At 31.9% G+C, this 13,702-nt stretch overlaps 1 protein-coding gene across 2 annotated transcripts; it reads left to right on the forward strand.

Annotated features, from left to right (window-relative positions):
• Positions 1–920: 920 nt before the first annotated feature.
• On the forward strand, positions 921–9,764 carry LOC143076019 (lachesin-like). 2 transcript variants are annotated; one of them, XM_076251628.1, is made up of 8 exons: positions 921–1,035; positions 3,166–3,281; positions 4,588–4,630; positions 5,492–5,677; positions 6,563–6,735; positions 7,709–7,940; positions 9,192–9,428; positions 9,656–9,764. In XM_076251628.1, the coding sequence occupies exons 1-8, from the start codon at positions 993–995 to the stop codon at positions 9,685–9,687; spliced, it is 1,062 nt and encodes a 353-aa protein (XP_076107743.1). In that variant the 5' UTR covers positions 921–992; the 3' UTR covers positions 9,688–9,764. The 2 variants fall into 2 exon arrangements, with proteins under 2 accessions (XP_076107743.1, XP_076107744.1); XM_076251629.1 differs by lacking the exon at positions 921–1,035 and adding an exon at positions 2,627–2,777.
• The last annotated feature ends 3,938 nt before the right edge of the window (positions 9,765–13,702 follow it).

The raw sequence follows: 13,702 nt of genomic DNA on the forward strand, positions 1-13,702 counted from the left end.
CTAAGAAAAAAATTAAGGCAGTTTTTCCAAAAAGCTTCAAGGTTGAGTATATAATTATATGCGAACTTGAAAAAAAAACCAATTACTATAACGGGATTCAAGTATATGACAAAGAAAATTTGAGTATAGTGATATATAGTGAAAAAGCTCTGTTTTGGAATTCCTCATAGAAGTATTTTTAATGTGATAGGTTCACTAGTAAGCTATATGATACCGATATAAAGGGAGAAAAACAATCGATATTTAGGTCCTTATAACGAGTCAGTATAAGAATAAGGACATATAAAAATATGAAGATGTTGTATGAAACAAATATACACAAACACCAAATGGCACAGACATTAACAATTATAGGTGTCCGTACAGCCTTCAACAATGAGTTAAACTAGTTCGAAGGCGCCAACACCCTTAACCTTTGACATTGGTGTAACAGTAAAGCATAACAACAAACTACAAAAATCAGTTGATCAGGGATTAACTGTGTCATACAGATAGATACATGTTTAAAACACATCTAGTAAACTCACAAAATGAACTTCATAGGATACGTAAAAATCTCTACAACAAAAAGATACACAGTACAGCATATGTACAGATCTGCGAGTACTCACAGTTACTGACAGCTGGTTCATAGCCAATAACAATTAACAAAAAAAAATCATGCGTCTAAAAATATGTGATCACCAATGATACAAATTTTCCCCTAGTTAGATAAAACAGGACAAAGAAGTATACAAGTATAGGTCATCATACACTCATTATAAAATAATGATCAACATTAAGGATATTGAACAATGATGGTTAAATCTGTCAACTCTATGCGTAGATAAGTGGTATGCTTTTAATTCATTTTGTAAATTGTCCATCAGTTAATAAGTAGCATTTTAAATTATCACGTGTTCAATGTCAAATCGTATAAAATGAAATAGAAATAGGTACAGGGACACCCTTTCAATATCGTTTACTTACAGTGAAAAGGGAAGGCTCTGAATATGATTTTACTTTTATTTCTAACGACTGTAATTCTTCATATAGGTAAGTAATTTCTTAATTAATGCTTAAGTTCTGACCATTAAAACTGATTTCTAAAATACGAACGTGATCATATTTCTATCTCAAACACAAAATTATATTTACGTCAGTGATAGAGCTGAAACCATTAATGTCAAAGTTAGAATAGTATTACAATGAAGTAAAGATGACAAAGATGACTCTGTACTTACTGTGTATAGATCAAAATCAATTAATAAGCACATGACGTATACGAACAGCTTATTTAAAAACGGTAGACTTACGTCGGGGAGAAGTATTAGTTTTTTTTTCTTTCATGCTAGAAAAAGAGGTAAACGTAAGGATTTTTATACATTTCATATACCAAAAATTTCTTTAAAGGAATATTATAGAGACGTAGATGATGAATATCTTTATGTTATGTCATGTAATGCTCTAACTCAAGAAAGAAAGAGGTTGTTACCATACTATTGTACTCTTCGTCCAAATATTTATAAATATCAACAATTAATGAGCTCTAATAATTATATTGTTCTTGAAAAACTTTGTAGATTTATAAAAATTATAAATGTGAGGGTCACTCCTCCTGGTTAGTTTGTAATTTAATGTTTATGTTTGTATGTGCTTCAATATTTAATGTAATTGTTTATATATTCTCTGTAACTATGTAATTTGTAGTTTATGAGAAATGAAATTCATTCATTCATATTTTTCGGTGGCCGGGTGTTACATTTCCACGTCAGTTTTAATCTAGCGTATACATGTAATATAATGTTTAAAAATAGCAACAATAAACATTCAATCTATATAAGCGTGGATCAGTTTGTGAAAATAAACTGATACAGTTACTGAATTAAAATTATATAATTGTCTAAGAATATAACTTTAACACACTAATTAATACATTAAAAAGTTCTATTAGATTTTAGATAGAAATACGCAGTATTTCGCTAAACAAATTAGCTTCATCAGGCGTGTGCATCTCTCAAGGTGAAATCGGATGTATGACAAAAAAATATTTTTGTAGCTTAATCTATACAAGATTTGAGGAAAAGTGTAACATATTGATTGATGTTGCATAAAATATGTTTGTAGCTACAACTACATAAAGTTGGAATAAAAGTTTAACACGCCAACCCCCTTAACATTGTACATTGGTGTAACATTAAAACATAAAAACAAACTACAAAAATCAGTTGATTAACTCATCAGATAGATACAAATTAAAGATACATCTAGCAAAACCACAAAGTGGACATGACAGGGCATTTAAAAATCCTTCAACAGAATGATACACAGTACAGCATATATGTACAGATCTGCTAGTACTCGCAGTTGCTGACAGCTGGTTCATAGCCAATAACAATGAATAAAAACAAACATACATATAAAACTAAAATTATATGATCGCAAATGCTACAACTTTTCCACAAGTAAGAAACAACAGGGCAAAGAAGTATACAACTCTAGGTAATCATACGGAAATCATACACTCATTATAAAATAATGATCAATACTAAGGATACTAAACTATGCTGGTTAAATCTGTCAACTTCGTGCGTAGATAAGTGGTATATTTGAAATTCGTTTTGTAAATTGCCCATTAGTATATAATTAGCATTTTAAATTATGATTTGTTCAATGTCAAATCGTATAAAAATGTAAAAAAAATCGGTACAGGGACACCATTTCAATCTGATAACCAACAGGGAAGGCTCTGGATATGATTTTACTTTTATTTTTAACGATTGGAATTCTTCATACAGGTAAGTGATTTTAAATTAATACTTAAGTTCTCAAAATTCAACCGGATTTCTAAAATACGAATTTGATCATATTTCTATCTCGAACACAAAATTGTGTATACAATGTATATATAGACAGTGATAGAGCTGAAACCACTTAGGTCAAAGTTTGAGTAGTATTACAATGAAGTACAGACGACTGTGTACTTACAGTATAGATCTAAAGCAATTATACGCACATGACGTATACGAACAGCTTATACAAATACGGTAAACAAAAATTGAAGAGAAGTACTCGTTTTTGTTTCATGCTAAAAAAAAAAGAAAGAAACGTGAGGACTTTTATATACATGTTATATACCAAAAATTTAATTAAAGGAATATTATATTGATGATATTTTAATTTCAGTTGAAGGCACTGAACCTGCAGTTGAAATATCATATGAAGAAGTAGCCGCTCGTCCATATACAGAAACTCTTTATTCCATAACATGCTCGGTAACTCATATGCCTGTCAATTCCAATGTACGTCTGGGTATATTTTTATAAGATTTGATATAGGATGCTAAATGATTTTTGAAAAAGAAGCATACAGTTTTAAAATGATGCTTCGTTTGTAATGGCTCTCGCTTTGTAAAAAGGTAATTAGTTGAAACATAAAAGATATAATAACATTAAACATGAAATAGAAACTAGAATTCAAAATTTCAACAGATCGTGAATGATTAGATAAAAAGTCCAATTGGAAGTTCATTTATCGGTGTTTTTTTATATTAAACAAGATAACTCAAAAGTGCCATTGATAATTCGCACTGTTTAGAGAACAACACGTATATTACTAAGAGAGGCGGGAGAAACAAGAGTGACATTTATTAACTGACAACACCGTGATTAGAATAGAAAAAAAAAACAGACAATCAATCGTACAAAAAACACAACATAAAACACTAAAGACTAAGCAACTTGAACCCAACATTAAATTGGGGGTGATCTCAGGTGTTCCAGAAGGATAAGCAGAACCTGCTTCACACATGGCATCCGTCGTGTTGCGTATGTCAGTACAAACCCGGTAATAAGTAGGGTTACTGAATTATAATTATTACCTGGTTTGTTCTTATATGAGTAACACGACTGATGCCACATTTTTCAGCAAGGTATACTCGCTCTTCTGAAGCACCTGAGGTTACTTCCGGGTTTTGTGACCTACCAATTTAGACTAATTATCGGGTTTGAACTAACATGAGCAAAACGACAGGTGCCACATGTGGAGCAGGATTTCCTTACCCTTCCGGCACACCTGAGGTCAAACACAGTTTCTGGTGGGTTCGTTTTTCTCAGTCTTTTGTTTTCAAAGTTTGAATATTTCTTTGGTATCTTTCGCATCTTTTTTAAATCATTATGATAAAACATTACAATACAATGAAATTGATTGATAAGATAATCAATCTTAATAATTGGACGCAATTGGGATAAAAAGCTCTTTTTAAAATGTAACTTTCTAAAGTCCGATATTGAGTTTATTATCATTATTTAATTTCAAACTGACATAAATATAACACTATAGTTTTTGTGTAATATGAAAAAGGGTTAGAAGTATAATTTGAAAGATGCTAGACTTATAAAAAAAGTACATCATACGGGCGTTACGTCAGCATTTGACTAATCAGTGACATTTGAAACAAAGCAATTTTAATTATTCATCAGTTCATATCAAATAATATTGTTGATTCAAGTTTCGACTTTAAAAGGATATTTGTTAATAGGTGAAACTATATAATCTATGAACATTTGTCTTTATTATTTATCTTCGACACCTAATTTCTTCTTGCAGTTGTGGCTTTCGATGATTTCTTCAGCCGGCGGATATGTCGAAAGTAAGATATAACAAGTCTTCATTAAAAGGGAGAATTGAAGCCAAGTCAAAAATCATTACTAAAAGATATCAGTCAAATCCATGGCAACAAAAGCTGGGCCGACAAACAGTTCACAAAACACTTAACAATACATACAGAATAAGCAACGTTAAGACGATCCACACAAAAACAGTTATGAAAATGTATATTCGAATATTATTTTAATTACAAGTATAAAAAGTAAATTAACAAAGAAAAAAATCCAAGGTGAGCTCAACTTCCATTAGTCTATTATCAAATGGAATGATCGAAAACACATCAAACATCAGGCATTTTTTTTATATAGAACATGGGGAATTAAACCCTGTTTTTTAGATATCTAGATCTCTAACTTGTATGACAAATGCTTCAATTATATTATATTGACAATAATGTGTGAACAATACAGACAGATACAATATAAGTAAAAATGTCGGAAATAGGGATACAGCAGTCATTATTGTGTTATAAAAAAAACCCACAAATTGGCAAGTACCAAGCCACGCCAAAACGGTATTGCCAAAAATGTAACAAATATAGACAAAAAGATTATCAGCCTTCATGCACACTTGATTGATGTGTAAACTCCGCTTAATATTTACCAACTTCGCATTAAGTTCTCTTCACATCCCATGTGTAATTATTGCTTTAATTTCTTCTAATTAACTTTTATAACTGTAATACAAACAAGATCACAAGCAGGTCAAACAAACAAAAATTGACCACAATTTAGGTCAAGATTGCCGAATGTTGAGTCAAACACCAACGAACAAAAAACAACAAACAGAATAGTTCTAATGAAATGTAAACATAATGAAACTAGTAATTATGATGTATGCTTAGATTTCACAGATGAATCAAATGGAGGTTTCTGGTTTACAGTCCGGTATGATTCAGACAGTAGTCTCACTGTTGTATTCAACGCTTTCTTTCCTCATTATGAAGGACAATATACATGTATGGTTCGTGAAAATACAGATGATAATCCATTGGAATGGTCTTCAAAGTCTGTCTATCTAAAGTATACTAGTAAGAAATATTGAAGTATTAGTAAGGATTGATCTTTTCGTGTATATAATTTCGAATATGAAAGGAAAGATTTTTAATGTTTTTAAAGAAGATATTCGCAATGGATGCACAATGTTTTTTTTTAAAAGGAAATTGATAGACGGTACAAAGAAAACATTTCCGACAGTTATAGAAGATGTTTATTTCATTATAAGAATAAGAAGAGTGTGTCTGATTACCAATTGCAATGAGACAACCCTCCACCAAAATTCAAATGACGCAGAAGGTTAGCAACTATAAGTCACCATACGTCCTTCAAAATAATCAAAACCGATACCGCATAGTAAGGAGGGATAAATGTAAATCAAATCAAACGAAAATACTAACGACCTGACTCATGCACAAATCAATAATCGGAATAAAATGAGATACAGCTTCTGCAACGAACGAAAACAATTGAATTACAGACCCTGACTTGAAACAGGCAAATACAGAATTTGGCGGGTTTAACATGTTTGCCAAACAATCCCCCTAACCTTGGACAGTGATGTAACAGTACGACACAAAAACAAACTATACAAATCAATTGAAAAGGGCTTAACTCCAGAGATCAATACTAACAATAACACAAGAGAAACATAGTACGAATGTGAGAGTACTCGTAGTTTCTGAAAGCTAATTCAAAGCTATTTTAATATAACTTTAAAAAATCAGGTATCTAAGACTAAAATATCTACATCTACGGGTTCGGTAAAATTTCTGATTGGATAAACAATTATACATTTGACAAAGGCTTAAATATTGAAACAAGTAAAAACAAAATATTTTTTGGTTCTTATTACTGTCAAAACTAACCACTTACGCACAATCTTTATTTTAAAAAGACGTGACTAATATATTTTGCAGCTATGCCCGAAATACAGGATTTGATATATGATGATGCATACACATTTAATTATGATCATAGGCTACTATTTTTGAATGATGGTTCTGCACTTCAGTTGCAATGTGTGGCTTCTGGTGTTCCAGAACCTAAAGTTGAATGGAAAAAGAAAGGGAATGACAACTATGTAATTGAGGTGAATGGCAACTGTTCATATAGACACTAAATTGTTTTTAGTTTACTTTCAAAATACCTAAATTACCCAATGCCATGAAAAATGATTTGCGCACCTAATAGGTTTTTTGTGAATTATGTTAGTATATCATGTATATACGCTCGAAGTGAATATTAAAATATCGCATTCAATCAATTATACATCAAAATAAACCTTCTTCCATTTTCGGGTCCTTTTTAACGGACTTACAATTTATTTCTTCTTCATTTATTTTTCTGTTGAACAACAACGACATTACGTGACAAACCGTATGCAAGTTAATTGAAAAAAACACTAAGCCCATTGATCTGTCAAATATATCGAAAACAGAAAATAAATAGTTTCACAATTTTGCTCCTTTGATCATGCTGTCCAAGATTCTTGAAATCAGATAAATGTTTGGCATAGTCATTGGTGTCTAATAATAAAAGAAAATTGACCACACACTTAACCTAAATGTTAATGATGCCAAATGGATGTAGGATTGATATGTCTCACTTTCGCGATTTTCGTCGCAGATTCGACAACAATATATTTTCAATTGTATCGGCAATACAGACTACCAAAATAATGTTAAAAGTATAAAAACTACACAAACAAGATTTTATCAACGAATACTAGTAGTTACTGTATATAAGCTAAGTATACTATATTTGCAATATTTGGTATCATGTCTATGTTTACTCTTATATCGGTCGTTTTATTTTGTCAAAATAATTAAAAATACAGAAAAAAGATATTTTCTTGTGCATATCCAAAAGTCAACATTGATTCAGAAATATAGTTAACTAAAACACATATAATTTAGTCGTGTTGAAAACTGTAAATGAGTTAATCAAAATAAACCCCCTATCAAGCTAAGAAGCAATACAAAGATAAGTATCCAGATAAAATCATTTTAACTATCTCAATCAAGGAAGACAGAAATTAAGGATAATTATTAACTGTAATTCAGGGTCCATTATTGGATGTGCCATCAGTGACCAAAGCTGATAGTGGGTTTTATTTTTGTGAAGCTCATAATGGTATAGGCGATCCAGTGAAAAGTACAGAATTAGAAGTAAAGGTATTGGACTTCTTCCCACCAAAAATGAGGTATACTTCGGAACCAGTTATAACAATTACAGAAGATTTAAACCGTTACTGGGGGAATGAAATGGGTACCAAAATGGAGATATTGGTAAAAGGTCAGTTAAATAATAGTATATAGTATATAATAAACCACAAATGAAACACTCAAGCACTGAGGGGCGTCTGGTCTAGGTACTTCATCAATCACTAGCCTGTCAATACTGAGGTTGTAAGTTTCAACTCCGCTCGTGACAGCTGCTTTTGACTCCTATCTTAATCGAATAGGATTGTCAGTTTTCCTTCTAAAGATCGGTGGTTCTCTCCGGGAACTCCGGCTTCCTCCACCAATTCCACCGAGATATAGCTAAAAGTGCTGAAACTGACAGTTGTGTAAGACAACAAAAAAACAATCAATCAGTCCTCTCTTTTGAGATGCATATTTACAGTTGCGTAATAACAATCAATATACAAAAATGATCTCAATCAACTTACAATTAATTTACAGTAAACGATTAAATGTTTTTTTTTAGGTTTTATTTTGTTGTTTAGATTCTATTTTGATAAGGTATATTCCACATTTCATTTTATTCAAAAGTTAAAATTATTTGAGTTCTACGCATAAACAGAGTAAGCCTTGTGATTTGATGAGTTTCAAAAAGTAAAAAGTTTTATGCAATTTGGGCATGTGGGTTGGCGGATTTCTTTCCTCTTTTTGGGGGGGAAGGGGAAGGGCGTAATCAGGGGTTGTTTTTTCAACATGATTTCATTTCAAATTTGTAGGAAATTTCAGGATGATAAATCATTAACGTACATACACAAACAACCACTAGTTAAAACGAAATGGTTACGAATATTTGTAAAGTTATATAGATAAATCAATGGTTAAAAAATTGACGAATGTATAATAAACATTATATTACACAGTTAGCCTCTGAATATCAATTTTTAAGATGCCTTTATTTCGTGGACGGTTCCGACCCTGAGTATAAACGTCCGTTTACTTGGACTTTTACATGTATCAGGTTACTGTCTTATTGACACAGAACCAGAATGTCTTGTTATGTATACCATCTAGCCATTTTATTTATTAATCAAATTGACCATTTGGTAAACATCGACAGCAATAAAACAGCTCAAATTAGTTATTGTAACTGAAAGGAGACGTGGGGCATACGTCCATACGACAGAAACTCCAAAGATATCTAGTAATCAGCAGAGTATGATCTTCAACAACAGATAGGTGTCTATTGAAAATCATTATGCACATTGTGATAAGATTCACACTAATGTCATTTAGATATCATATAATCTCTAGTATCAGTATATGTATCCAATAATAATGTCCTCTTAATCTTATATCTTTGTAGGTCTACCTCCCCCAACCGTCACATGGTGGAAGGAGACTGAAATTGGAAGACAGCGGATTATGAGAGAAAGTACTTCTACTCATCGTTTTTTAATCTATGATGGTTTTTTCTCGTATCCTGGGACCGAGACAGATCACAGACTGATAATAGAAGCTCCTAATCAGTTTCGGCTAGGCACCTATGTTGCTAAGGCAGAAAACAGTCTTGGTGTTGCCGAATTAAATTTTACAATAAATGGTAAGATTAAGTATAAATGAAAAATTCAATTTGACCTTATTATTGTTTTGATTCGAACGCCACTGGTGAGTCATATGTAGACGAAACATCCTGCGTTCCAGATAATAAAACCTGGAATCTTTGTTGGTTTTTTTTAAGTAATTTTTGTCATGAAATAAAGCCGAAGTTTTTCTTTTAAAAGATTGTACTATCATATTTATTAATACTTTTTTTTTCTTTTTTTGTAGCTACTGAGACTACGTATACAATACAGAGATAAAGAGTATGGTAATGGAACTGACCACATTTAAATAAAGTGAATAAATATCTCTTCATATTGATAAATGATTCATAATTTGCCATAGTTCGACTTTTTCTTCTTATTTGACTTAAGTATCTTATGTCTAATATCATTGATATTTCATGTCCCTTGCAATTTTTGACATGTTGAAATAAACATGAATTTGTAACAAACTTCAGGCCTATTCAAGTGAACAAAACCTGAGCAGAAAAAGAACACTTTACACTTTAATATCATAAAGAATTAGCAACGTTAATACGATCCACAACAACAGTTCTGAAAATTTCTTTTGATTCGAAACTTTACATTAAGTTCTCTAAACATTGAGACTCTCTTGAATATATTGTTTCGAAATAATTGTTACAACTGTTAGATAAACTTGCAATTTTTAAATCACTAGGCAGTCAACATATACATTGGTGAGTTAGAACCACATTCGTTTCGACGTGTATTCAACTTTGACCTTAATTGATACCTGTTAAAAGTTTGTTTACTCAAATGAAATAAAATATACTGACAACTATTTTATATTTGGAATATGGATGTCTGGTATACAGTCCGGTTTGATTCGAACAATAGTATAAATAATTATCAAAGGTACGAGGATTGTAATTTAGTACACCAGACGCGCGTTTCGTCTACATAAGACTCATCAGTGACGCTCATATCAAAATATTTATAAAGCCAAACAAGTACAAAGTTGAAGAGCATTGAGGATCCAAAATTCCATAAAGTTGTGCCAAATACGGCTAAGGTAATCTATGCCTGGGACAAGAAAATCCTTAGTTTTTCGAAAAATTCAAAGTTTTGTAAACAGGAAATTTATAAAAATGACCATATTAGTGATATTCATGTCTAAACCGAAGTGTTGACTACTGGGCTGGTGATACCCTCGGGGACAAAACGTCCACCAGCAGTGGCATCGACCCAGTGGTGTAAATAGTATAAGTGTTGTATTCCACCATTTTAACCCTAAATTAGAAGGACAATGTCAATGTGTTATTGAATATGAAGATGATTGACCATCGATATGGTCTCAAAAGTCTGTCTATCTTAAGTATACAAGTAAGAAATGTTAAACTATTAATTAGCATTAATCATTCCTTGTACATTATTTATAATAAGTAATGGTATATTTGTAATGTGTTCAACAAAAGATATCCGCAACAGCTGCATGTTTTTTTTAAAGGAAACTAAAATAGAGTTGAAAGACAGAAGAAAGAAAAACAGTACTAAGGACATTAATAAATGATTATTTTGTTAATACAAATACAAGAAATTTCTAATAAGATTGACAATCATCCAACCTTCCATTAAAGATTAACGGCACAGAAAGTATGCAACTATTAGTCTGTGATTTGACATTTTTTCTGCCACTATAAGTATGTGTATCTCCTTCATCAACGAGCAAACCTCATCCCCCTATTGTAAAAGAATCCTAACGAAACTACTATCGACCTGACGTATACACAAAACAATAAACGAGACAAATATGAGGTACAGCGGCTGCAACACACACTTTATTACCTACTCGACTCGTGACATGCGTATGCAAAATAATGCGTGTGTAAACATTAGTCAAACACTCCTCATAACTTTGATCAGTGGAGTGATAATAGTATATAGGAGTAAGCTAGCAAAATCAATTGAAAAAGCTTTGCTCCTGAGAATGATACTAATAATACCACAAAAGAGTAACCAATTGCAAATCTGACAGAACTCACACTGAGTCAGTGAGTGCTTATTTATATATAAAAAGAAGATGTGGTATGATTGCTAATGTTTCAAATCTCTACAAGATACCAAATGGCACTGAAATTAATACCACCTTCAACCATCAACAAAGTTTATACGTGACCGTGAACGTGTACATCACCAAAGAAAATCAGATCTGAGAGTACTTGCAATTACTGACAGCTTGTTCAAAGCCAATAACAAGTAATAGAAAGAACAAGCATCTAAGACTAAATTATCTAGTACACATCCAACATCCAATAGATTAAGGATAAGGACGTCATCAACAAGATACAGAAATCGACAGATCCATGAAAGTGTGCATACTATATACGAATAATATTTACTTTGCTTTTTATTTACTGATAACAAGAAAACATTTAGTAAAAGTAAGAAAAATCTTTTCCGTGAATTTACCTGTAAAAGGTAAAATCACAAAAATACTGAACTCACAGGAAAATCAATTCGGAAAGTCTATAATCACATGGCAAAATCAAATAACAAAATGCATCAAAAACGAATTGACAAGAACTGTCATATTCCTATAATACATAGATTATGTTCTTTTAAAACTAGATGTCACAACAGACGACACTGGCAAAGCAAACGAGTTGAAATATGAACACTGTAAGATGGTGTCAAAGGAACGTCACCATCTTTAAAAGGAAAATTAACAATAGAGAACAAAAAATCGTCTCTTTTGTCGGAGATTTTAATGTAGAGTTTAATTCCGGTGTAAAACTGCAATAACTAAAATTATCTAGCCATGAAAGATATATTTTCAAATATTGCTTCCAGTGCAAATTTAGAAATTATTGCGTGCATTTATGTATTGTGATTTTATCACTTAAGGGCATCCGATACAGTGTCAAGGAGTTAACTTTTGGCGCGACGTTAAGCGTTTAAATTCCCGCAAAACGTCACTTTTCGGGACGTAATGCGTGTAATTTTTCGTAATGAGAAACGTAATCTGGATTTTTCGATGCTCCAATTTCTGTTTCTCTCGAATCTAACTTTTACATCATTAATATTAGTGCATTTGACTCTGACAGGATAACAGTCTAATAAAACCATAAGAAATAAAACACATTACTGTTTCTGCGAGATCTTCAACAAAATATCGTATACTTACAATCTCAAGATGACTGACCCTATTGGTGTTACTAATATAATGCATGTCAATTATCATTTTTGATATGAGAAAGGCGCTACCTTAAATGCCAGCTTATTACCAAGACTATGTCCTATAAATTGATTAATTGTTGGTTGCTTAACGTCCAGTAGCAAATATTTCATGGAAAAATTTTGAGGGGACGTATTATGGTATTCAAATATCCGGCTTCCGTCTGTCCTTCCTAAACATGGTGCAGCATATTATCTTAATGTCATGGTTGTATTTTTCATGATGATCAAGCGATCTGTATTCTTTTTGGTGAACTTTTTGAGTAACCAAACCAGGGGTGTTTTTTTCACAGTCCGCTCTGTATCTTTTAAAGGATAGTTGGTATGCACTCATCTTTGAACGTATCCATACGATATCAGTTTAATAGAAATTTGACAAGAATTGTACACTTGAAAAATCTAATTAACCATAAGGACCGGAAGGACAGACAGAGGAATAAACGTGCAATATTTCATGTACCCCGCAATGCGTCTCGCTGTGGTGAAAAAAAAACCCATGTATAGTGTTAATTTCCAATGAAATTACGCATAAGTAATATGTCCAGTCCTCTCGCTATGAATTCAACCGTCTTTGCCAAATAAAAAATTGAAATAATTATGGTATAGTGTCTCTGTCTGGACAAAACCATCCTTTAGCATATTGAAGATTCTCCTTTATCAGATTTTGTTTTGTTTTCTGACAACAACAAAAAAGAAGATGTGGTATAATCGCCAATCGCCGTTCGGTCTTCAACAATGAGAAAAGCCCATACCGCATAGTCAGCTATAAAAACTGTGAATTTTAAAACTGTTTAGGAGCCTCCCAATTTTATTCAATTGTTATCATTGACCCCAATAAAAGTTTATTTTATGAATTAATTTGAAATTCTAAAAAGTGATTAAAACGTGAATAGAGGAATTTAAAGGAGTATTGTAATGAAACAGCAGTCCACCAAACAAAACGAAAAAAAACAACAAAAAACACAACAAACGGTATAAATTAATACATATGTTAATACACGAGTGTGTACAGTACATGTACCTGTATGTCAAGATCTAAATTGCCGTAAAAATTATCAACAGTCCGTGATAACTTTTC

This window comes from Mytilus galloprovincialis, chromosome 5, assembly GCF_965363235.1.
Source record: "Mytilus galloprovincialis chromosome 5, xbMytGall1.hap1.1, whole genome shotgun sequence".
Taxonomy (NCBI): domain Eukaryota; kingdom Metazoa; phylum Mollusca; class Bivalvia; order Mytilida; family Mytilidae; genus Mytilus; species Mytilus galloprovincialis.

Coding starts and splice junctions, on each gene's coding strand:
- LOC143076019 (XM_076251628.1), top strand. CDS start 993: ATGATTTTACTTTTATTTCTAACGACTGTAATTCTTCATATAG. Junction 5,678..6,562: donor TGTCTATCTAAAGTATACTA/GTAAGAAATATT, acceptor TATATTTTGCAG/CTATGCCCGAAATACAGGAT. Junction 6,736..7,708: donor ATGACAACTATGTAATTGAG/GTGAATGGCAAC, acceptor ACTGTAATTCAG/GGTCCATTATTGGATGTGCC.